Source organism: Bos grunniens, chromosome 3 (genome assembly GCF_055505025.1).
Source record: "Bos grunniens cultivar Pamir isolate PY7600 chromosome 3, Bosgru_T2T1.0, whole genome shotgun sequence".
NCBI lineage: Eukaryota > Metazoa > Chordata > Mammalia > Artiodactyla > Bovidae > Bos > Bos grunniens.
Window position 1 is genome coordinate 105469663 of NC_141167.1, and position 26015 is coordinate 105495677.

At 50.4% G+C, this 26015-nt stretch overlaps 1 protein-coding gene across 5 annotated transcripts in view; it reads left to right on the plus strand.

Moving 5' to 3' along the window:
- The first annotated feature begins 930 nt into the window (after positions 1-930).
- IL6R (interleukin 6 receptor) overlaps positions 931-26015 on the plus strand; it is a 52729-nt gene continuing 27644 nt past the window's right edge. For 3 of the 5 annotated variants that reach the window (XM_086392955.1, XM_086392959.1, XM_086392958.1), the window contains exons 1-4: positions 931-1051; positions 20594-20842; positions 21774-21897; positions 25834-26006. In XM_086392955.1, coding sequence (XP_086249081.1) covers positions 967-1051; positions 20594-20842; positions 21774-21897; positions 25834-26006 — 631 coding nt within the window. In that variant the 5' untranslated portion in view covers positions 931-966. The other 2 variants (XM_086392957.1, XM_086392960.1) reach the window with 1 other exon arrangement.

The window sequence follows — 26015 nt, forward strand, 5'->3', positions numbered from 1 at the left end:
ATCTTCACAGCCACAGTGTCTTCATAACTATACCGACAATTAGTTATATACCGACAATACAGACCCTTATATCTGACAGATGAGGAAACAGAAACTCAAGGGAATTGTAGTCACAGACACAGTAGGTGGAGGTCTGGACGGGAACCCAGGTCTCAATCCCCTTCCAAAGCCCAAACCTTTTCCTTGCCGGTACTGCGGGGGACAGACAGGCACGGGGAAAAATGTACCTTTACTGCAGTGAGTCTCCTGATGCCTCAGCCCAGATCTATTAAATCAGAATCTCTGGGTGTGGGAATCAGACACGGATGGTTTTAAGGGCTCCCAGGTGGTTCAGAGGGACAGAAAGGGCTGCCAAGCACTGCTTTACTGTAACTGTAAGAGGCACATCGCCTCCTCCAGGGCTCTCCAGGTGCTCCTTTCACAGAGTAATCCTGGTCCGAAACCAAAAATCAAAACCGAGCCAGTGGTGTCTAATTCCCCTGCTCTGATCAACAGAAGTAGGGGGAGGGTCCCCGGCCGAGCTCGCCCCAGCGGGGTTCGGAGCTCCTGCCCTGGAGGTTCAGGTGCGGCGCTGCGGCAGGAAGCCACCCCCTCCGCTCGGCCGGTGCGCGGGGCTGTTGCGCCATCCTCCTCGACTTTCGTAACAGCACCCTGGGACAGCCGAGAGACAGCTCCAGGGCGAGTTCCTCAAATGTTTTCCTGCCTTGCCGGGACCGTCCGCGGTTCTGAGTCATGTGCAAGTGGGAAGTCGCACTGACACTGAGCACGGCCAGAGGGACCCGAGCCGAGAGCGGCGCAGGGCTCGGGGACTCGCCGTGCGTGCGGAGCGCGGGCCCCCCGGGGATGGGGGCTGCCCTCCGGGCGTGAGCCCGCCCGCCGCCCCGCCCCAGCCGTCGGCTCCCGGCCCGCCCGCCCGCCCGCCCTCCTGTGTCTCTGGGAACATGGGGCATTAGGCGAGGAGGAAGCATGCTGGCCGTCCGCTGCGCGCTGCTGACCGCCCTCCTCGCCGCGTCCGGGACGGCGCTGGTCTTGAAGGGCTGCCCCGCGCTGGGTAAGGGCTTCGGGCGCTTCCGGAGGGCTGGGGCAGCTGGCGGGTGGAGGAACCGAGGTTGCTGCGGTAGACGCTGGGCGGCGGAGGGAGGCAGGGGGCAGTGATGGCTCCCCATGTCCGGGGCTAGCTGGGGTCCCCGCGGCACAAGGTGCGGCCCCGGGCTCCCCAAGCTGTCCCCCCCGCGGGCGCTAGCTCGCGCGCCCCCTTGCTGCGTCCTGCCGCTTCGGCCCGGCGCGCTCTCCCCGTGACTTCTCTGCCTCCGGTAAGCTCTCTGCGATCCGCGTACAGGACGTGGTGTATTCTCAGAAACCCGATCCTCGGGTCTCCTTGCCAGTGCCCCCCAAGAGTCCTTACACAACTGCGTCCTGGGTTACTTTAAAAGGAGATGCCCTAGCGGAGTGGAATTCCTGTCCCGGGCGTCCTTTATACCAGCGCCGCGTTTGCCCCTCAGCTTTTGGAGAAGGCATCCCGCCTGGCTCTTCCCTCGGACCCCGGGTTGATGTGTGAATGACAGTGCCCTGACTGTGAAGGGAGTGACATCATGGGCGCTGAATCAGGACCTTCCGGCTGTTCACTGCCCGCACTTGCTTAGGCAGACACCGGCTCTAGCAAGCCCTGTGCCTCAGATCTGGGAATTTAAGCCAAGTAAGGAGGTTTGGCCAGGGGATTGAGACGTCTTGAGACTGGCACACACTGGACTCCACTTTCAGACGAGAGAAGGAGGGGTGAGGCCCAGGGCACAGGGCACTTGTTGCTCCTGTAAACTGTAATGTGCCTCTAGCCGAATCCTCTCTGGGCTCTGGCAGCATGCCCTGCAGCACGTCTTTCTTCTGGAGGACCCTGGCAACTGTTTCTCCAGAGATTTGTTCTAGGGTCTGAAGGCTTCTTTGAGGCCACAGTGGAAAACCAAGGGGACAGCCGGAGGCTTCTGGGAATAGATGGCTGGGGGCCGGTGACTCTGGCTTTCACTGCTAGATCGCACTGTGCCCCTGCCCTGGGTGAACACCTTCAATCATCCTTCCCTGCTGGAGAGAACCAGGGGCTGGTGTGCCTGCAGCTCCCTTCGCCTTCTGAATGGTTGTGATTTTTGTGCTTCAAGGAGGAAAGAAAAGGGATTCCTTTTCACAGCACATGTTTATAACCCCAGCCGGTAAAAGCGGCTGTGGAAGGCCTCCTGTGCTTTACACACATTCTCTGCTGGATCTGAGTAATACTTTATTCCAGAGAGGAGGCCATCATTTAGAGAGGTTGGGTCGGGAAGTTGTCAGGACAGCTTGGTGGAGGCCCACCCCTCCAAGGCACTGTGCTCTGATGTGGTAGATCCCCAAGACTTCTAAATGGAGAACTAGCCCGGCAAGCAGAGCTGGGGGTGTCTGGGGGACAACCTGGCCATCACCCCTGGCTGACCAAGTGCTGGCCAGAAGAGGCCAAGGGAAGGGGAGGCCTGGGTTTGCCTGGTGTTCTATCAGAGAGAGGGAAGGCAGGGTTGAGGCCTGGGGCACCCAGGAGGGAGCAAGCCTTCCCTGCCTGCCTCTGTTGCTACTCACACCATACCCCAGGGCACCTGCCCCAGGGAGGTTACTGCTGTAGCTGCTGCTTCCTTTTTCTCCTAAGTGGCTATAAAGCACTGCAAGGGCAGGCTGTTGCAGTCAGTTCTCCATTTTCCTGGTGCTCAGGTTGGTCCGGCGAAGTGGTCTCAAGGCTTGGATAGCCTTGTGAAAGGCAGAACTGAGAGTTTGGGGAGGAAGTGAAAGCCCTCCCAGTTCAGAAGGAACATGCAGAGAAGTAGAAAATACCCAGCTCCCCTCCCACACCCACACAGATCTCAACCCACAAACTTGAGAGCAAAAATAAAGACATTGTACAGGAAGCATGGAGCAAATGACTGTGAGATATCTTGCTTTGGAGAAGTGAGGGGCCGAGCTGGGTAGCAGAGGCTGGAGTTGGTTTAGAGGGGAAATCCACTGACTCTCCTGGCTGTGGGCCCTTATAGCCAAGAGGCGTGTTTTCCTTGGGATCAGCTGCTGCCCACACATCCGAGCGCTGGCAGGGCTTCGCAAGTGAACTGCTGTCTAGGGGCCTGGACTAGTTGGGACGTAGGTGTCAGGTGTGGAAGGCCTGGACATCTGTGACTGAGGTTCCTCTCACCTTCTGTATTGCAAGACGGTGCACAAAACAAACACCTACACCTTTAAATCTCAAAGTCCTATCTTAACCTCTAAACTTCCCTTCAGGGCAACCTCTTTCAGTTCCAGCGCCTACCTGCGTTCCTTAGTCAGTTCAGTTCAACCACTCAGGCGTGTCGGATTCTTTGTGGCTCCATGGTCTGCAGCACGCCAGGCTTTCCTGTCCATCACCAACTCCCTGAGCTTACTCAAACTCATGTCCATCGAGTTGGTGATACCATCCAACCCTTCTCCTCCTGCCTTCAATCTTTCCCAGCATCAGGGTCTTTTCCAGTGAGTCAGTTCTTCTCATCAGTTGGCCAAAGTATTGGAGTTTCAGCTTCAGCATCAGTCCTTTCAATGACTATTCAGGACTGATTTCCTTTAGGATTGACTGGTTTGATCTCCTTGCAGTCCAAGGGACTCTTAAGAGTCTTCTCCAACACCACAGTTCGAAAGCATCAATTCTTTGGCGCTCAGCTTTCTTTTTACTCCAACTCTCACCATACATGACTACTGGAAAAACCATAGCTTTGACTAGACAGACCTTTGTCGGCAAAGTAATGTCTCTACTTTTTAATATGCTGTCTAGGTTGGTCATAACTTTCCTTCCAAGGAGTAAGCGTCTTTTAATTTCATGGCTGCAGTCACCATCTGCAGTGATTTTGGAGCCCTCCAAAATAAAGTCTGTCACTGTTTCCATTGTTTCCCCATCTATTTGCCATGAAGTGATAGGACCGGATGCCATGATCTTAGTTTTCTGTATGTTGAGTTTTAAGCCAAATTTTTCACTCTCCTTTTTCACTTTCATCAAGAGGCTCTTTAGTTCCTAGTCTCACCTTAAATCAATATTTCTCAAAAGACTCATTCTGGGTCTATTTGAATAAAAGTTGGTGTGTGTGTGTGTGTGTGTGTGTGTGTGTGTGTGTGTTCCTGCTTGGGTGCCCTGGGAGTGGGGGGTGGGTACTTGACAAGAATGCTGATCCTTGGCCCCTGCCCCAGATTTACTGAAGAGAAATATTTGGAAGTAAGGCTCAGGAAATGTCCTTTTCAACAAATACCACTTGTGATTCACAGATTTGAGGATGACTGGCTAAACGGGGCGATGGAGAACTGCAGGAAGGCCTTCTGCACTTCTAGCTTCTAGTTGCCAGAAATCCCTCCCGCTTTAGCTCCACCTCTTGCTGTGCTGTGTGTGCATAGTCGCTCAGTTGTGTCTGGCTCTTTGCGACCCCATGGACTGTAGCCTGCCAGGCTCCTCTGGTCCACGGGGATTCTCCAGGCAAGAATATGGGAGTGGGTTGCCATGCCCTCCTCCAGGGGATCTTCCCAACCCAGGGATCAAACCTGTGTCTCCCACACTGCAGGCGGATTCTTTACCGACAGAGCCTCCTGGGAAGCCCGCCTCTTGTTGACTCTGGCTCAGATGGTAAAGAATCTGCCTGCAATGCGGGAGATCCAAGTTTGATTCCTGGGTTGGGAAGATCCCCTGGAGAAGGGAATGGCTAACCAATCCTGTATTCTTGCCTGGAGAATCCCATGGACAGAGTAGTCTGGCGGACTACAGTCCCTGGGATCTCAAAAAGTCAACACAACTGAGCAATGAACACTTTCACTTGTTTTTACTTGTTTACTCACTGCCGAAAACAGTTATGAATCCTGTGAAGCCCTGGAATCAGCCACTCAGTGAAGTGAAGTGAAAGTTGCTCAGTCGTGTCTGACTCTTTGTGACCCCATGGACTATACAGTCACCACCTAAAGTCTGCCCTAAAAGGAGCTTAAGATGATCAAGGGTGAATCCCTAGGAGGGACTGAGGAAACCCTCTGTCCTGTCCTGCTTGGTGCCTGCTACTCAAGGACCAAGTTGTTGGAGCGGGGTGGACCAAGATCCTGAGGAGCAGGCCTGTGGATCCTCACTGCACATCACATCTCTGACCCTCTGCATCTTGGCCTGTGGACTGGGTTAACAAATCCTCCCCTTACAGGGTGTTTGGAAGGATTACACATGGCTGGTCCAGTTGCTCACTTTCCTTCACTTCCCTTCTGGTTCTCCTATCCCACCAGCCTTGCCTGCTACCAGCCCACCCAGTGAGCCAGAGCATTCCTATTACTAAATCTGGGGTTTTCCAGGTGAGGCTTAAAGATCTAGATCTGTTCTCTCTAATATGGTAGCCACTTACTAAGTAGGGCTGCTTGAAAAATTTGAATTAATTTAAAAAATCACACTTAAAATGTAGTTCTTTTGTTACACTAGTCACACTTGGCTACCATACTGGACAGCAAAAGTATAGAGCATTTTGATCATCGCAGAAAGTTCTACAGGACAGCGCTTGGTCTTGAGTGCTAAACAGTTTCTTCCAGAGATTTTCTGTTGCTTTTTATCCCTCTCTGGACCTTGTTTCCACATGAACACAGCTCATCTTGAACAGTTAATGGTTAAGGTTTTGGAGCCAGACTGATCTCTGCCCAGCCCTGCCATGGAGAATGATGTGAGCTTCAGCAAGGGATTTTTACCATCTCAGAGACTTGCTGTCCTCATCTGGAAAATAGAAATAATATACTACCTCACAGGGTGGTTATGAAGATGAAATGTGTTAAGTAAGGTACTACTCAGAGCACATAGCGAGATCTCTAACACAGAGCGAGTGCTTAAATACATGCAGCCAATAATGTATTTATCTGAAAAAAACATTTTGAGCTCCTCTGATGTTCCAGGCACTATTCTAAGAGCTGTGGATACAGCAGTGAGCCAAACAGACAAAATCCCTGGGCTCATTGGGGCTTCTTTCTATTAGGGATGTAAATTAAGTATATAGTATGATAATGACTAGTGCTAAGGAGGAAAAGGCTTCCCTGGTGGCTCAGATGGTAAAGAATATGCCTGCAATGCAAGAGACACAGATTTGATTCCTTGGTCAGAAAGATCCCCTGGAGGAGGGCATGGCAACCCACTCCAGTATTCTTGCCTGGAGAATCCCATGGGCAGAGGAGCCTGGTGGGCCACACACAGTCCATGGGTTGCAGAGTCAAATACACTGAGTAACTAAGCATGCGCGTGCGTGTGCGTACACACACACACACACAAGGAGGAAAAACAAAGCAGGGGTTGGAGATAGGAACCATTTGTTCAAATCAAGAAGGATGTGGAACTGATCTTTTTGAGGGGAAGCTGGAGAAGTTCTCACCAAGAAGATGATGTTGGAATGAAAGTCTGAGGAAATCTAAAAATATTGAGGGATTCCTTGTACTTCCAACTTGTGCAAGCAAATTCCTGCCTCCTCTTTAACAATCTGGTCCTACCTGAGGGCCTGTTGAGTTCTGGAGCAGAGGGCTCTGGTGGGACACTTGGATGCCCCTTGCCCTGGTGAAGTTTGGGTTTGTCTCTGGGGAAGCCAAGCCTTGGTCATCAGCTCTTTAGACTCCAGGTGGACAGGGAGGTTCTAGATGTCCTGTCCTTAATTGTCACTGAGGTGTTACGTCTTTGGAAGAGAGTCCTTGAGGACCGGAGTTGTGAGATAGCAAAAAAAGAGACTTTTAACCCTCAGACTGTTTGGTGAAGCCCTGGGGAGTTTCTTTGGGGTCATCTGTGTGCTTTACTCTCTTCTGCACTTGAGATCCAAAAAGGTCCAAAGTCTCTGGTAAAGTTGGGGACTTTCTGGCACGGTCCTGAGTTTGGCCTGACTTCCAGCCAGGCTATCTCCCAGTGCCTTTGTTCAGCTTCCCTCTGCCTCCCAACTTCCCTGCCTCTAGTCTTGCCTCTCTACCCTATGGTTACAGCAGCTGTCACCATCCTGGATCCTGACTGTACACCGAACTGTGCTAAGCTCTCTGCATCTATGATCTCACTTACTCTTCACAGCAGCTGTGTGTGAGAGGGGTCTTGGTGCCTGGCATAGAGAGGGTGGGCTGTTGGACCGCAGGTTTTCTCAGGGGGTGGGGGGGATCAGAAACTTGGTTTTAGACGTGTTGAAACTGAACTGTCTTTTAGACAATGGAGAGAAGATGCTGAGGAGCTGGGTATAGGAGTCCAGAGTTTGGGGATGCAGACTGAGTTTGAGGTATAAATTTGGGAGTTGGCTGATGACAGAGGTTATGTCAAGTCTTGAGCGTGGCTGAGATCACAGAGGGTGAGAACGTAGATGGAGAAGCGAAGAGGTCCTGGGCTGAGCCCTGGGGCGCTCCGACCTGGAAGAGGAGGAGGAGACTGAGAAGATGAGGCCGGGGAAGCAGGAGGGGAACCAGAAGAGTTGTCCTGAAAACGCAGCTAGGACAGTGCGTCAAGAGCTGGGAACGGTGTAGTGGTGTCAGACGCTGAGAGAGCAAGAAGACAGCCTGACCAAGGGACATAGCTACCCTCAGGCCGCTGGTGACCTTGACTTGATGTGAGGCATTTGGGCAAAATGGTGGAGGCCTAAGGCTGACAGGAGTGGACTAGAAAGAGAACAGGAGGAGAGAAACAGGAGCCAGCAAGTGGAGGCCACTCCTCTGAGGATTTTAGCTGTAAAGAGGAGTAAAGAAATGGAGTGTGCGTTGGCTGGAGACGTGGGGTCATGAAAGGAATTTTTAAAAAGATGACTGAAATCTCAGCCTGTTTGTATGCTGATGAACATAATCTAGTAGAGACCAAAAATTGACAGAGAATTGCTGAGGCAGTGTCCTTGAGTAGGCGAAAGGAAACCAAGGCTCAGAGAGGTTAAGAAACTCACTCAGGATGGCACAGCAAGGAAATGACGGACCTTGCGCTGAACCTGCTCTTTCCACTGTATCGCGTGTCGCCCACAACTCCCACCCTTCCCAAAGCTCGGAGGCATCAAGGTCACAGTTTCTCTTCTCGGTATTCTCAGAGACTTAGCAGCTCCATACACACTGATGTGGCAGAGACAGCTCTGATTTCGCCCCAGGAAGTGTCCTTCTTCAGTACTTTCAAGAAGAACACTTAAGGGCCTGTGTATGTTTAGGCCGTTGCAGTGTAACCCCCTCCTCCCTGGTATACATTCATACCACTTTGGGTCAGGGAAATGTTTTATAACCACATGTCCCTGCAAATGAGCTTTCTGTATCTCTAAGCAAGGCAGCTGGGAGAGCAGAGAGAGAGAAAACATCTCAGGTGGCAGGCAGTTCAGGCCTGTCTCTACACTGCCCACTTACCAAATCAGCCAACCTTGAGCCAAGTCACTCCAAGCTCAGACAGATAGAGCAACACTTCTTGAGGCCGAAACAAACAAAATCAGGTGCTTGATTGCTGTTACTGATCTGAAGAGCCTATTTTGATGGGAGAGGCTATAGTATGAAGACTTTCTCATAGAAAAGGAGAAAGACCCACCATTGCAGTGGGAATAATAATTGCTCATGTTTTTTGAGAGATTAGGTATGTTCTGAGAATAGTGCTAAGTTTTTAACATTAGTTATCTAATACAACTCTCACAACAACCTTTAGAAATAATTATTATTGGGCTTCCCTAGTGGCTCAGACAATAAGGAATCTGCCTGCAATGCAGGAGACCCAGGTTCGGTCTCTGGGTAGGGAAGATCCCTTGGAGAATGGCTACCCTCTCCAGTATTCTTGCCTGGAGAATTCCATGGACAGAGGAGCTTGGCAGGCTACAGTCCATGGGGTCGCAAAGAATCAGATGCGACTGAGTGACTAACAGATACACACACACACACACACACACACACACACATTATTATTATTTCCATTTTTGAGATGGGGAAAAGTGAGGCCTAAGGAGGTTGAGAAGCTAGCCCAAGGTCATACAAGTAGTAAGTGACTGTCCAAGGGTTGGAACTTGGGTGTGTCTGAATCCTCTTAACTACTTTAGACAATGGACTAGGAAAAAGTTCATTTATTTTTATAAATAAAGAACTTCCTCTTTATTTTAATTTTTTTTTAATTTATTTTTATTTATTTGGCTGCACCAGATCTTTAGTTATGGCACACAAGATCTTCGATCTTCCTAGTGGCATGAGGAATCTCTAGTTGCAGAATGGACTATCTGCCGCATATGGGATGTAGTTACCTCACCAGGGATCAAACCCAGGCCCCATGTATTGGGAGCATGGAGTCTTAGCCACTGGACTGCCAGGGAAGTCCCTAAAGAACTTCCTCTTTAATTTTTTTTTTGTATTTCATTATATGGACACACCGAATTTCGTTAGCCAGTTTCCTTTTGATGGACATCGTCTCTGGGCTTGTTTCCTGGCTTAGGCATTACAGATCGTGCTTCGGGGAGTAAGCTTGCATGTCCAGCATGTTGCCTAAGTGAAAGAACATGGGCAGCATGAATTCCTCGAAGGTGAATCTGTGGGTTGAAGGCCATGTGTGTTTGTGCTTTTGAGTGAGAGTGAAAGCTTCACCAATTCCTACTCCCGGTAGCAGTGAGAGAATGCCTGTCTCCACACCTCTGATGAAAACTTGTAATCAACCTGAGATGGTGTCTATGTGGAGTTAATTTTCATTTATCTTATCTGAGTGCGGTTATGCAGGTTTTTGCTTACTTAACAGATATTTGCATAGCCTGTTTCTATGAGCTTCCTGTTCATATTCATTGCTCGTTAAAAAAAAGAATTGGGTTGTTGGTCTTTTTCTTCTTTACAGGAGCTCTTAATATATTAAAGAATTTAGTCCTCTTTGATATGAGTTTTGAAGACTTTTCTCTAGTTTGTCATTTGTCTTTTTGGTGGGGGTTAGTTTTTGCCATGCATATTTTTAAAAAATTGTAGTTGAGTTTATCAACTTATTTTATGACTTTTAAATGTTGTATCATGCTTAATAAGATCTTCTCTATGCCAAAACTGTTTTAAAAGATTCTTTTGGAGGGGGGTGTGTAAAAAAGATTATTTTTTTTTTTTTCTGGTACTTTTAATAATTTTAATATTTAAATGTTTGATCCATTTAAATTTATCATATAGTGAGGTCTGGCTCTAACTTTTTGACTCTTGGTTGTTACCTGATGTCCTTTTTTGTAGTTTGTTGAATAATCCATTTTTCCCTCATTGATTTTAAAAAGTCACCTTTAAAATCTACCAAATTACTGTATATTATTGGGTTTATACAGCCTGATAGAGACTGAGTAGTTCAAAAATTCTGAGGCCTAATCGCCTGGGTTTGTGTCTAGGCTGACTCCTAGTTAGTTATGTAACCAGCCTCCTGTAAGATAAGCTGTTGAGAAGATCAAAGTAGGTCATCCATGTGCATACTTAGAATAGCACCTGTATATAGCCAACATTCAAATAAGCTATTTTAAAATAATTGTGGTAAGATACACATTGCATAACATTTATCATCTGAGCCATTTTGAAGGGCACAGTTCAGTAGTGCAGACTAAGCTTTTTGTGGTTACTATTATTTCTGAACTTTCTAGTCTCCTCTGTAGTTTTGTCCATCTACTCATGTGCCAGTGCCATGCTGTTCTCATCACTGTAGCTTTATAGTATGCTTTAGAGTCTTGTAGGGCTAATCTTCCTCTTAGTTCTCTGCTTTTTCAAAATTGTCTGGGCTATCTTTGCTTGTTTGCTTTTCAGTTTGAACTCTAGAATCAGCTTCCCTAGTTCCAAGAAAAAACAAGCAAACAAAAAGTCCTGTTGGTGTTTTTATTAGGACGAAGTAAAATTTAGAGCTAACTTAGGGAGCATTGACATATTTATAATGCTGAGTCTCCCTAGCTCAAAACCTGGTAGGCCTGGTGAGGTTTATTTATGAGAGGAACAGGCTGAGGGCAGAAAAGCTGGAGTCTGGGTTTCCCAGTTTCACTAAGGGTAGACGCTCCTGTTCTTCCATTCTGAGCTGCCTGCTTCATGGTGACACGAAGCTGGACCGGAGTGTGCTTGTGTGTGCTGTGCTCATGGCAGTGGGGGTGAGGGGAAGAATGGCAGGAGGACTTTGGGGCTTTATAAAATGAGCACCGCAGTATAGCATGCATGCGGAAAAGTGTGCTCAGCATAAGTCTAAGAGCCCAGTGAATTTTCACAAATTGAGCATAGCCACATGACCACCAGCCAGCCGTATGGCCAGCCCCAGCAGGCCCTCCTGTGTCCCTTCTGGTCACTCTCTACCACACCTCCATTTTGTGACTTCTCAAATCTTTAGCTTTGCTTCCTCATATCTAAAGGGGTGGAGGAGTGGAAGCTGGGGCAGGTGGTGGGAGGGGTGGTGGTGGATGTGGCTTGGGATGGGGCTGGGGGAATAGGTATCAGGTGTGTGCTGCACCCCATCCACCCCCTGCTTCGACAAACACATAATAAAAGACCCTGAAGGGGGCCAGGCTCCTGATTAGACTGCCTTGTTCAGAGGCATGATGACAGGACCCTTGCTGCTGTACTCCTGGGAAGGACGTGGGGCAATAACGAGCCAGGCTTTCAGTTCTGGCTACACCACACACTGGCTGTGTGACTTCTGGGCACTGGTTGCCGTCATCTATAACAATGGGCAGGTTGACTAAATAATCTTTAATGGTCTTTACAGCCCTAGAAGAGTGACCCTCTGCTCAGCACCCGCTCTGTGGCTGTAGCCCCAGCCCAGCCCCTTTCTGGACCTGCAGCCACATGCCCTTCTTCATGGCTTACTGAGTCTTGCCTTTATTCTTTTTTCAATCTGCTTCTTGGGGTTTGGTGGGGGAGGGAAGTTAGATTGTTTGCTCTCCTTTGATATCTTTTCCTCTAATTAGCTTATAATCTCTGAGAAGTGACCTAGGTCAGGCCTTCTGGGCCTGGGGCCAGCTGGTTATTTGTGATGCTGCCAGGGGAGAATTAAATGTTTTTCTCCTGAGGAGCTGGTCACACGCGCTGGTCTCTGAGTCAGCAGCCATCGTTGCCTTCTTATGGTCCAGAGGAGCCTCCCAGGCCCTCTCTCCAATCAGTAGATGTAGGGTCTGTGGTGCAGATAGAGGGCAAGACCGTGCCAAGGTAAATACTGACTCTGCCAAATACAAGACAAATACAAGCAGGTACAGAAGTACAAACACATTAGAGGGGGGAGGAGGGCAGGAGTCAGCAATCTGAGGAGGGGTCTGTGGGAAAGGGGTGGCTGGGGCCACATGGCCCTACGTGGCAGGGGAGGGCATTCTGGGGAGTTTTAGAAAGTGAGTGGGTGATCTGGTAAGAGCGTGAGATTAGGGGTCTGGGGGGACACTTTAAAACTATAAATCGTCACAGGCATGCTGCTGCTTGGGCCCTGGCTTCTGGTGAGAGACCCTGTGGGCCTACTAATGTGGCAGGGCTGTGTGGGGGCAGGCTCACTCCCCTCCCAGCCACCCCCCCCAAGAACTCTCAGCCCCAGGGCTCAACCCCAGGGCTGTCTTCCTGGAACCTCTGTGATGGTCAGAAACACCTGGGGAAGGCAGAGAGGAGGAGAAGAAATTGGGAGGGGGGAGATGCAGGGTAATGGGCAGCCCAGAGAAGGGGGGCAGGGCTGGAGCACAGGGAGGCACCTGGACCCCCAGGGAGTGGTGGGGGAGGCTATGGTCAGACCCACCTGGAACCAATTGCAGGCTCCCTCCCTCACTGGTTGTGTGCATTCGGGTCAGTTCCTCAATGTCTCTGAACTTCCACGGAAGTAGGGACCAGCCTCCTCCTCAGCAAGGTATGTTAGGAGGGTAGGGCTCTTAGGTAAGGTGCCTGGCAGCTTGGCACGTGCTAAGCGCTGTAGGTGGTGCTAAGTGTTACGGTTATTATTACTCGGGAAGTCAGGACATGGGTTTCAGTCCTTAGCTGGTGGGGGATGCAGGGACGGGATAGAGGACATCAGGCACTTGTTCTAGGCCCCATGGGACCAGATCCTGCTTCTGTTTCTCTTTGGACATTAGGTCCCCATGTTTTTTTTCCTCCTGGAGACTTCTCAGCAGGCACCTCTTTCCAGATCAAGGTCTTGCCTGCTAACAGGGTCCCCACGGTTCCTCTGTGACCCCTTCTGAGATCCTGTGTCCCTGCAGCCCCAGAGGCTGGAGGCTGTTCTATGCTGCCAGCCGGCCGGCCGACAGCTGGGAGAACTGTCCCTGCTCAGAAACCAGGGCGGTGGGATTAGCAGGCATGAGCTAAGTTGTGTCAGCGGCAGTGGCACTGGCAGCGGCTCCATGGCTTACATAAATGGGGCCAGGAAGCTGAACTTGTTTTTGCTGGCAGGAGCAACAACAGGCTGCAAAGGAGTTGAGAAATATGTGTCTCCGTGTGCGTGTTTTTCTCTGGTTATTGACATTTGTGAGTTTACTTGAAGAAGGGTAGAAGTAGAAAAACAACAAAGCTGTCTGGGTTTCTGGCATCCAACCTCAGGTCCTGGATGGGGAAGAGCCCACTTTCCAGGGCTGTACTGCGAAGTTCCCAGGCTTGAGAGCTGTTGGCCGTGGTGGGGGGCCCCAGGGAGTGGGATTGCGTGAGCACTGGGCCAGGAGAGGTGTGGGTTTGGTTTTCAGAGGTTACTAGGATCTAAACTCTCTTCCCCCTAGGGAATGAGAGGTGAAGGAGGTTGAGGGAATTTTCCTCCCCGGGGCTCTTGAGGGATAAGGGAGGTGCATTTGTCTGACAGCATTGGGATGCTCTGGCCATCTTCCTTCTCCAAACGTCATAGACTCTTAGAGTCATAAATCCACAGATTAATTGTATTTTCAAGCTGGGCTATTGTCTGAGATAAACAGACATAGACATGCTTCCTGCCCTTTGTGAGCTAGTGATTCAGAGTGATAAGATGCTAGATGGCAGGAACAGGGAGGGCGGGACAGCAAGGAGCTCCAGATTGTGATCTGAATCCTCATCTCACAGAGAAGGTGAGTAGGGCTCCACCAGGGGCTGTGACAGGCCCAAGGCTCATTGCAAGTCCAGGTGGCAAGACCAGGAATAGCACTTGGTCTTCTGATAACATAGGGCTGCTTCCCCTATGCCAGGCGGCACTGTTGGCTTCAGTCCTGGAGGCTGGGGTTGGAGGTGGTGAGCGTGGAGCCTGCACATAGCTCTGTCTGCAGAGTCAGCTCTGATCCCCTTGGAGGACATCAGATACCTGCTGTCCCTAAGGTCTTACTTCTCAACGCCTTTCCGTGCTGTTCGCTCTGTATAGAATGCCATTCCCTGTAGCCAGTCAATCCTAAAGGAAATCGATGCTGAATATTCATTGGAAGGACTGATGCTGAAGCTCCAGTTCTTTGGAGTCAACTCATTAGACAAAGACCCTGATGCTGGGAAAGACTGAGGACAGGAGAAGCGGGTGACAGAGGATGAGATGGTTAGATAGCACCACTGACCAGTGGACCTGAATTTGAGTGAACTCCAGGAGCTAGTGGAGGACAGAGGAGCCTGGCATGCTGCAGTCCATGGTGTGGCAAAGAGTAGACATGACTTAGTGACTGAATAAGAACAATAAATTCCCTGTAGCTCCATTTATCAAACTCCTACTTGTGTCTCAAATCTCTCTTCCTTTGGTGCCTCCCTTTAAGAATGTTTTAGCCCCTGCTCTTGGCTCCCTCAATATGTTGGGGACATTTATCTTAGAGTGGTCTGCGTTATAGGCAGTTTTGAGTTCTCCATGGGGTTTTGTGGAGAAGAATGTCAGTGCATAGTAAGTGTTCACTAACTGTCAGTTCTCTCTATGGGATTAGGATTTCTGGCCTTTCACTTGATGGGGCACAGAAAAAAAAAATTCTTAAATTCTTAAGGAGGGGACAGGCATTGGCTTGCAACCCTGGCTCAAATGTCTGAGCAGTTGCTCAAGGGCAGATGTTAAATTTCGTGCTGTGCTGAATGTCAGAGTGTGCAGGGCCAACCCCTCCCTCCCCACTCTCCCAACCCGGCCCTCACCGCCCAAAGTGAGGGCGTGAGGATGTCTGGGACACATCTGTGGGGAACAGGAAGGGATGCTCTTGGGAGCTCCAATTTACCTGGGACTCCCTCCTCACTGTTCTCCGCTGTGTCTCTTCCTTTGGCTCTTCCCCCTCAGGGAGGGGCCCTGGCAGACTCCAGGGAGCAGGCAAACAGGGCACGTGGGGAGGGATAGTGACCTTGTATCCACTAGGGGATGAGGCCAGCATGGCTGAGGGCTAAGCATGTAGCGTGCGGCAAGAGTGACAGAACGCAGAGCCGCAAGGGTTGGAGGGCAGAGCTGCGAGGGCGTGGTGTGTACACCCTCTGGCCTGGATCGTGCTCTCAGAAGCTGCTTGTCCTGAAAAATCCACTCTCACCCCACCCCTGTTCCTTGCACTCTGCTCTACTTCCACCCTCTTTAGGTATAAATTCTTGGACAGATCCAGGCTATGTAGCTTCTGTGTTTTAAATATATATATGTGTGTGTGTGTGTTCATTATAAGAATAATACACACAACTTACAGAAAATTGAAAAAAAGCAGAAAGATTAAAGAAAGAGGAAGAAATTGCCTCTCGTCCCATCCTTTGGGGGAGGTGAGTGAAAGTACCAGGAGGGCATTCTGTGAATATCACCTCTTCCTTTTCAAAGAGATGCTCAGGAGGGGGTTTCCTGGTTGCTTAGTGGTTAGGATTCCGGGCTTTCACTGCCTTGGCCCGGGTTCAATCCCTGGTTGAGGAACTGAGATCCTACAAGCCTTGAAGTGTGGCCAAAAAAAAAAAGGGAGAGAGAGATGCCCAGGGGCTCCCACGCAGCCCTGCAAGTGTCACAGGCACTGACTCAGAGATTTGGGTCAGGAGGCAGAGGGGTGGGAGGGTGGGGAGAGGCAGCACTGCCCACTCTGACAGTAGCAAGTATATTTGCTTGTGGTCTTTGCTCTCTGAGTATTTGATTGTGATGATCGAGCACAGAATGCTTTCAAAAGCGTAGTTAACACAGTGCTGTTCACAGGTTCGAGAAGAAATATATATTTTTTGAAGAAGGGCAGGGACAGGCAATACTTGCCAATGGGTGTTTATAATTAATCATTCCCCATTAAAAAAGAATAGTGACTCAGTTTTAAAGATTCAGAAAACCATTACTCAAGTTCCTTGGCAGAGGAAGTGACCATTATGTCGCTCCACAAGCTCTGCTTTAGTAGAAGAGAAAAAAAAGTCTTTTTATTTGTGATTTCTCTGAGCTGCCCAGATACTCTGGCCATTGTTCGTGAATTCAGGAACAGAACAGCCCCTGCTATTGTTCAAGCTGGTCACTGACCGTGTTAAGAGCTTCCATCTGAACTGGGGGTAAGGGAAGTGACCAGAGAAACGTATTTCTTGGAGCTGGCAAAGGCAGAAGCAGAAAAGAGAGCCCCTTCTGGTTCTAGGCTCCTGCTTTTCTTCCTCAGCATCTCCTGGGTGTGACAAGCTGGCACTTCGGTCTGTAGTATAGGGCCTGCCCCCTGCACAACATGAGGAATACCACATGGATCCCTGTGTCCTGTGTGACAGGGGCTCTTGGAAGTTTTCACTGGAGAACCTGACCCTGTGGGGACCTCCTTGGCGCCCTATGTTGAACATTTGTCGAGCATGTACTGAGTTCTCTGATGAGTGTTCATGATTGGGGATGGAGACCTATATATAGTTAAAGACGCCATGTGGAGAGCACCAGGGCACGCTCATTCTGCCATGGCCCTTGACCCTTGCTTGGACTTCCGAGCACTTTTGAAAGTCTATTGTGTGTTGGTTCCTTGTGAATTTCAATTTCTGCTCATCAGCTGATGAGGGATGTTGTAAGCACAGCACAGCGGGGCCACCCACCAGAAGACTGTTCTATTTCGACAGCGTCTCCATCTTTTTTTGTTTGTTTGTTTTTGGCTGCACCAAGAGGCTGGTGGGATCTTAGTTCCTGGACCAGGGATTGAACCTGCGCCCCGTGCAGTGGGAGTGCAAAGTCCTAACCACCGAACCACCGGGGAATTCCTGACAGTGTTTCCATCGTTGTTCCTACAGTGTTGGTAATATTTTCATGAACTTGACATCCATGTTAGCTTATGTCCTTTAGCTGCTTTATCAAGTAGAAAATGGAGAAGTGAGAGCATTGATATAGTGATTCCAAGTGTTGATGGGTCTTTTAAAGCTCATTCAGGCACAGATGGAATTCAATATGTGGACTGGACGTGGCTGGCCATAACCTCCATCAGGTGCACACCAGATTCAAGTGGTTTGGACCATGTGTCGGTCATGAAGGAGAAGGACATGTGTGACATATACACACACACTGGGACCGGCAGTTGCACTCAGGGAAATTCTTGGGCAAATGCGCCAAGAGCCACATTGGAGAAATTTGATAGCACACTCTTTAGTACAGCAGAACCCTGGGAATGACCTAAAACCTCCCTCAGCAGGAGAATGCGATCGTTGTCCAATGGAATATTACACAGCAGTGAAAACAAATAACGGTAGCTGCACGAATCATGGAAACGTAAGGAATGACAGAAGCATGTCACAGAAGACTATCTACAATCTCTATACATTTCAAATATCATACAAAGTTGAGAACAATTTAGGGGTCCATGAATAGCGAGTCTGAACCTATTTTTTAAAGAGAGGGAGTGGACTTCTCTGGTGGTGGGAAGTGGATAAGAACCCAGCTACCAATGCAGAGGATGGGGGTTTGATCATTGGTCTGGGAAGATTCCACCTGCTGAGGAGCAACTAAGCCTGCGTGCCACCACCACTAAGCCTGCGCTCTAGAGCCTGTGCTCTGCGACAAGAGAGGCCACTGCGATGAGAAGCCCGTGCACCGAAGTGAAGAGTAGCCCCCGCTCACTGCAACCAGAGAAAGCGCTCACAAAGCAACGAAGACCCAGTGTAGCCAAAAATAAATAAAAACACATTTTAAAAAGTAAAAGTGAGAGAACAATATGCCCCAAATGTAACACTGGATGAGCAGGGAGACTGGGGAATTCAGAAGCACAGAAGGAACTTCAGAGCCAGTGACTGCTAGTGGTTTGGTTGGCAGGAGCTCAGGGGTGTTTCATGCTTCGTAACTTTCTTGTACATTACACATATAAATTTGCATGCGTTCAATATCATAGACCACATTTAAAAATGATATTTGAAATGCTAAAAATATACTACTAAAGATTATGTGTGAAAGGAGTACTTAGGGCTTCTTATACCTTTTTTAAGCCCTGTGGACATGGAGGTACCCTCAGTCACTGGACTTGGTCTTCTAGGGACTGGGATGGTCAGGGGAGCCCTGGATTCTCTGTCCCAGTTCTCCAGGAGTGAATTCATCTTACGTGTCTTATCCTTGAGGGCAGGGTCTCTCTGCTGCCCAACTGCATCCCTTTCACTGGTGCCTGGCTCTGGGGGCCTCTTCAAATGTTCGTTGGATGTTGGTCATTTGCCCCGTAGTTGGGGAAGGTGAGGCAGAGGGTGTAAGGAGCCTGCCCACACTTGCTCGGCTGCATGCTGAGATGCAACCATTTTTCTCACCCAAAGTCCAAGGCTCTGGTGGTGAAGAGAAAGAAACCGTAGGTGATAGGCTGCTATCCTGTCCTTGGATGTGTCCCTTATCTGCCAGTCTTGGGGCAGAGGGTGCCACCGTTGGGATCTCGGGCTCCAAGTGATAAGGTGAGAAGGAAGCTTGAAGGATGTCTGTATAGCCAGAGAGAAGCCGTTGCTATCCCCTCCACCTTTCCCCCCACATTTGTTTATTCATTTGACTGTGCCAGGTCTTAGCTGTGGCACACAGGATCTTCAGCTGTGGCTTGCAAACTCTTGTAGGATCTAGTACCTTGACCAGGGATTAAGCTCGGTTTCCCTCCAGTGGGTGTGCAGCCTTAGCCATGAGACCACCAGGGAAATCCCCAGTCACTGTCCCCTTTATGGCCATGTCCCTGGCTGCTCGGCTGTGCCCGGGGTCTGTCTAGACAGCCAGCCCAGCTGGCTTTGGGAGTGTCGTTCTCTTGGAAGTCAGTTATCCTTAGTCCCTCCTCTCTGACAGCTGCCTTGGCGGGAGGAAGGAGAGAGATTAAGAGTGCCTCCTAAACAAGAAAGCTTTGCAGGCTGGGGAGACACTGTTGCTGGGCTTTTTTGAAATCTTTGACCAGAAATTGCTTCTGTTTGCTAATACACGACCACATGTTTGCTTAGAAGGACCGAGTGTGCTTAACATGAAAACTTGCCGTTTTCCCTGGCTTAAGTTTCCTTAGCTGGTTAGACTAATTTAAATCTTAGATGCTGTGAATCTCTTTAACCTATGAAAGTGTTAGTCGCTCAGTCGTGTCTGACTCTTTATGATCCCATGGACTGTAATCCACCAGGCTCCTCTGTCCATGGGATTCCCCAGGCAAGAATACTGGAGTGGGTTGCCATTCCCTTGGGTTGCCAGGGGATCTTCCAGACCCAGGGATCCAACCAGGGTCTCCTGAATTGCAAGTGGATTCTTTACTGTCTGAGCCACAGAGAAACCCCTTAACCTATACTTGAAAAAAAAAATTTGGTTGTTCCTTTAATCTCTAATATCCTTGCCTTGAATAGCACTCATGATATTTTTCAAGGGAGTGCATTTCTTTTCGTTTACTTTCCAATGTTGTCTCTAGAATAAACATAGCATTGCCCTAAATGGTCTGATAGAAAGGTGGAGGTGGAGGGAGCGCTGAACAGAGCTGGAAGACCTGGTTTGCATCTCAGCTGTGTCACTAAGTTATCGGTGATCTTGGACTAGTCTCCTGATTCTTTGGTGCCTTGGTTACTGTCTGTAAAATGGGCCACTTACCACGGAGACCCCGGGATTCTGAGACTTCAGGTGTACTCATGCATCCCACTGGGTTCCGGCCTTCATTCTTACATTCGTTTATACATGCATCAAGTGCTCAGTGGGCCACTGCTGGGTTCCAGGCAACAATCTAGGCACTAAAATATAGCAGAGAACAAAACAGAGTATCTACGCTTGTGGCACTTGGAGTCCCAAAGTAAAGATGGATATAACATTGGTAATTAAAAGACAGCATGTGAGAGGTCATGTGGTGAGGGAGGCAGAATGGGGGCCTAATGCAGCTGAGGGAAGGCCTGTGGGGAAGCGACATATAGGCTGAGATGAGCAACAGGAGGAGGTGGCATGGGGGTCGGGGTGGGGGGGCGGTGAGTGTGAGCAGAGCTCAGGAGCCTGTGGGGAGGGGCTCCATCCCTTCTAAGGCTGAGTGGGCTAGGTGAGGGTTCAGAGGCCAGCATGGGGCAGGTGGTGGAAAGCCCTGTGGGCCGGCCCCTAAACTTGGACTTCCTCCTGTGGATGATGGCAGGCCCTTGAAGGGGCTGCCAATCAAATGAGCGGGGTGACCAGATAGCCTCTTTGGAAGGCTTAGGGGAGCAACTGGGTGGAGATGGCCAAGGTGGGGGCTGGGAGGCTGTTCCTATAACCCAGGAAGGGGTGATGGTGGCCTGGGCCAGATGTTTAGCACCGGAACCTTCTGTGGCTCCCCAAATTGGAAATGAGGCCCCTTGCTCGGGTTCCTGTGGCCTCACCCAGTGTCTTCTCCCCTGGCAGAGGTGGCGAGCGATGTGCTGACCAGCGTGCGAGGGGCCAATGTCACCCTGACCTGCCCAGGTGGGGGACCAGAGGACAATGCCACAGTTCACTGGGTGCTCAGGGATCAGATGACAGGCTCGCACCACGGCAGACCGGCTGGCATGGGAAGGCGGCTGCTTTTGCAGTCCGTGCAGCTCAGCGACTCCGGAAACTATTCATGCTACCGGGAAGACCACCCAGCTGGGAGCGTGCGCTTGGTGGTGGATGGTGAGTGGCGTCCTCAGAGCTCCCAGCATGGCTCTGCGTGTTCCAGGGAGAGATTCCCCACTTGACCCTTTAAATTCCTGTCATTTCCTTGGCCCAAGCATTTCGGGGAAAAGCCCAGTGACGCCTGCCAGTGAGGCTGGCCGAGCTTCCAGCTGGGTGGGGGTGGCTGGTTGAAGGAGATGCCGTCTCTTTGGTCTTGCTGGGTGCTTAGGGGTTGAGGGTCCGGGGACAAGGAGCCTGGGTTTGAATCCTCCTCCTTCATGGCTTAACTTCTCTGCTCCTCAGTTCCTTTGTTGGTAAAATAAGGTTCATTTTATTAACCTAGTTCAGGTTTATTTTTAAATGAGTGTGTGTGCGTGCACACATATGGTGTTAAAAACTCTGGCACATAGTAAGCTCTTGAATGAACTGTTCTCATCGTTAGAATTAGCAGGTTCCTAGCTCGCGCGTATCTCATAAGACACCTGGAGTCAGACGCCCAGTGTGCTAGGCCCTGTGCTGAGGGACTTTCTTTCTTGGTGTCTTGTATCGTCCTCCCAATGTCCCAGTGAGAGAAAGCAGTGTTATTATGATCATTTTTCAATCATTTAATTTTATGGTAGAAAACTGAAGGGAGATTGGGACTTGCCCACACAACCAGTGTAACTCCAAAGCCCCAACTTCTTTTTCTGTCAACTGTGCTCCCCTTTAGGCAAGCTAGCCTCCCAGGTGTCTCCCCTCACTTGCCCACCTCCCAGCCTGACACGAGGACTTTGGTGTCCTTTAATTTCCCAGCCCAGTAAGATCTGTTCATGGCTGTTGGCTGTCGTGAAGGCTGGCACCAGGGCAGGGTGGGGTGGCAGGGCTGAGCTGAGCGCTCCCTCAGAAGTGAGGTGAGCCCAGAAAGGAGGTGAAGTGTGCTGCCTCCTCAGCCTCTATTCTCTCCTTCCAGTTCCCCCGGAGAAGCCCCAGATCTCCTGCATCCAGAAGAGCCCCCTCAGTAGAGTGAATTGTGAGTGGAGTCCTCGGAGCCCTCCATCCCTGACCACCAAGGCCGTGTTACTGGTGAAAAAGTTGTAAGTATCTTGGCTGGGCAGTGTGTCTGTCTCCTCCATCCTTACTGAAGCTCCAGGAGTGATGGGGAGTGGGGGAGCTCTCTGAGGAACCCGGTGGGATTGGCTGACCAGTGATTCCAAAATGTTACTGGAAAGTAATACTTTGGCCACCTGATGGGAAGAGCTGACTCAATGGAAAAGACCCTGATGCTGGGAAAGATTGAAGGCGAGAAGAGAAGGGGACAACAGAGGATGAGATGGTTGGATGGCATCACCGACTCAATGGACATGAGTTTCAGCAAACTCCAGGAGATGTAAAGGACAGGGAACCCTGGTGTGCTGCAGTCCATGGGGTCGCAAAGAGTCGGACACGACTGGGCGATTGAACAACAAGTACTTTAAACTGAGGGGAAGGGAATGAGGGAGACTTTACCAGGAGAGCACGCCCTGTGCTGGTCACGGTGCTACACCCTTTGTTCTGTCCACACAACAGCCAAGGTGGAGGGTGGGAGTTATTTTCCTCCTTAACAGATGGAGAAGCTGTGAACCACAGAGACTAATTAGTTTGTTTAAGGTCATCTAGCTAGTAAGTACGGAGAAGGCAATGGCACCGCCTCCAGTACTCTTGCCTGGAAAATCCCACAGACAGAGGAGCCTGGTAGGCTGCAGTCCATGGGGTTGCTAAGAGTCGGACACGACTGAGCGACTTCTCTTTCACTTTTCACTTCATGCATTGGAGAAGGAAATGGCAGCCCACTCCAGTGTTCTTGCCTGGAGAATCCCAGGGACAGGGGAGCCTGGTGGGCTGCTGTCTATGGGGTCGCACAGAGTCGGACACGACTGAAGCGACTTAGCAGCAGCAGCAGCTAGTAAGTAACTGCTGCCAGGAATCAAACCCTAGTCTATCTCCTTTCATTCAAAATACAAAGGTTTTGGGTGTTGTTCTTAAGAAGACACAGATGTCCTTGGGTGGGGAAGGGCAGCTCCTGCTCAGTCCTGACTGTGAGCTTATCAGGATTTCCCCCATCATAATGGCCGGTGAGCAGAAGTGGTGACCGAGTCGGGAGAGGGAGCTGGGGCCGTGGAGCAGGAAGTCACACTTGGTCCGTGGTCCCTGTGGCACCAGAAGATGGCCCTGTCACGTGTGGTTCCGTGCTTGGTCCTTTGTCTTGTCGTAGTACAAGAGTTAAAACGACAGACTGGAAGGCTTACTCAGGCAGGATTTATTAAACAAGGGGCATCACAAAATGTACTCCCAAGATGTGAGAGCGGGCTGACCCCGTAGGAGTGGAGCCGCCCTATTGTAAGTTTTTCTTTTATGTCCTTGTTCCCTCCCCAAAACAGTCCTCCATGTCTGATTTGTGTTGCCCGTGTCAAACAGGGCTTATATCCGAGACCAACTAGGGAAGGGGGCGTGTTGGGCATGTTTTCCTGCTGAAGCTCCTGGCTGTAGGTATTCCCTTTGTTCTGTTTTTCATGGGCTTTTAAACTTCTCTGTCTGCCTTTTTTTTTTTTTTTTTTTCCTGTCTGCCTTTTAACTGCTGCTTTTTAACTGCCACTTTGGACACTCTACCTAACAGCACATTGACAGATGAATGGATACAGAGATTGTGGTACACATTTACCGTGGAATATTACTCAGCTCTAACAGCACAAAGCGGGATGAGTTCAGGCATGGATGTGGAGTAGGTGGATGATCACATCTCTGCAGTTTTCTCTGTTTCCATCTCAGAGCCAAGGTCCCATTGAGTGCTTACTCCATCGTGTCTGACTCTGTGCGGCCCTTTGGACGGTAGCCCACCAGGTTCCTCTGTCCATGGGATTCTCCAGGCAAGAATACTGGAGGGGGTTGCCATGCCCTCCTCCAAGGGATCTTCCTCACCCAGGGATCAAACCCACATCTCCAGCATTGGCAGGCAGATTCTTTACCACTCTGACACCTGGATGTCTAAAGGTCCCCTTAGGCTATAGATGTTTATCACTGAGTTTGAGCTGGCAATCATCAGAGGATCAAAAAATTCAAGCAGTGATGTCGTCAGGGTGTTTTGGTCTGCATCTGTGCCTGTCTCCAGAAAGTCACCTGGTGGTGACGTTTGTGTTTTGGTCTCTGCACAGATATGTATAGATTGCCCGTCTGCATATGACGCAGCTGCCATTAGGACTGATGGCTCACGCTCCAAGTCGGGGAGGGTCAGAGGTCTCTACAATCTAAAGCTGAGTTAGGATATAAATTGTCTGGGACCTGGAAGGCATTTCTGCTTAGATGAGATGTTCCGTATGGTGGCCGACAGCTGCCCAGACCAGCCCAGGGAAAGCTTATTCAATTGACACTTGGACTAGAAGACTTGGTGTGTTGACAGAGCGCGAGAGGACAGGGCATTTTCCTCCACAGCCCCCTCCTGACAGCAGCCTCAGGCACATCTACTTGCCTTTCCTGGGCTGTCTTCACTGGTGTGAGGAAGGGGGAATGGGGAGCCCTTGTGAGAGCCTCAGGTCCCCCCAGAACCCACTCAGGCCCATCCTGGGACTGCGAGGGTGAAACGCAAAGAGGTTTTGTGTGTTCTGCTCTTTTTGCTCACGTGTGTGCCTGTGGTCACACCCTCGCCCCACTGCACTTGCTTGCTCACTCTCTCTGTAAGTGTCAAGTTCAGCATCTGCCGTGGGTTGGGTGCTCTCCCAGGCTGAAGGAGAGACAGGAGGCAGACAAGGCTGGGCCCCTGGACTTCCCTGGTAGCCCAGTGGTTAAGAATCTACGGTTCCAATGCAGGGGGTGCAGGTCAGATCCCTGGTTGGGGAACTGAGATCCCACATGCTGTGCTGCGCAACCCACCCCTCCCCCCCCCCCAAAAAAAAAGACTGGCCCTTGCTCTTAGGGCTTCCCTGGTGGCTCAGACAATAAAGAAAACACCTGCAGTGCAGGAGACCTGGGTTCAATCCCTGGGTTGGGAAGATCCCCTGGAGAAGGGAGTGGCAACCCTTTGCAGTATTCTTGCTTGGAGAATTCCATGAACAGAGGAGTCTGGAGGGCTATAGTCCATGGGGTCGCAGAGTCAGACATGACTGAGCGATTAACACACGTTGCTCTTAGGGCCCACAGATTGTAGGAGACACACCACAGTCCTGTGGGATGGATGTCTGGGTGATGGTGGAGGGAGGAGAGGGAGGCCCTAACTCAGACTGGGAAGGTGGGGGCAGGCTTCCAAGAAGAAAAGAGTTTGTCCTGGGCCGGGGTTCAGACTCAAATCAGAGGTTGATGGTTGATTTGTCCTGTGGCAGTGAGGTGGTTGGCTGCCCTGGCCTCACAGGCCTGTGCATGTCATACGTGGGTGAAGTCTCAGGCTTCCAGACTAGGTGGGAGAGTGTCTGACTCAACTTCAATATCTCTATCACCCAGAAATCCTTTCTGGGCTCACCTGCCAGAAACACTCCCATCTCCTTGCAAAGCCCTCCAGCACTTCGAGCTTCTAGAATGGCATTCCACTGGCTGTCCTAGACCTCTGAGGGCAGGTCTTTTTTGTTAGTATCTTGGGGCCAGGGTGGGGCCTCTTGGTTCCTTTCTGCATCCCCCGCAGAGGCCAGAGCACAGGGCCTGGCAGAGAGCCTGAATGCATGGCCTCCGTGATGCCACGGTGATTGAGTTCGCCCTCTAGTTCAGCCCCTTTGACAGCGGTGCCAGGGGCTAAGCTAGATGTCTTACACTCATTTTTCAACTAATCCTAAGAAAGCCCTGTGAGGCGGGTACTATTAACATTACCATTTTCGAGTGAGAAAACAGAGGCTTGGAGAGGTTGGAGAATTTACTCAAGACCCCAAGTGCTGCTCAGTGTGTGGAGCGGAGATGAATGCCCCCGGGCTGAGACCCCAGAGCCTCAGCGTCTCACCACGCCCCCTGCTCACCCCAGTCCTGGGTAAGTGGCGCAGCTGATAGCGAGCCCCGCCCTTGTTTTGTCTCCACAGTCCGAAGCAAGTCTTCCAGGAGCCCTGCCAGTATTCCCCCGAGTCCCAGCGCTTCTCCTGCCAGTTGGCTGTCCCTGAGGGAGATAGCTCTTTCTACGTATTGTCCCTGTGTGTCGCCAACAGTGCCGGGAACAAGTCCAGCAACCCCCTAGGATTTGACGGCTACAAACTCCGTAAGTGAG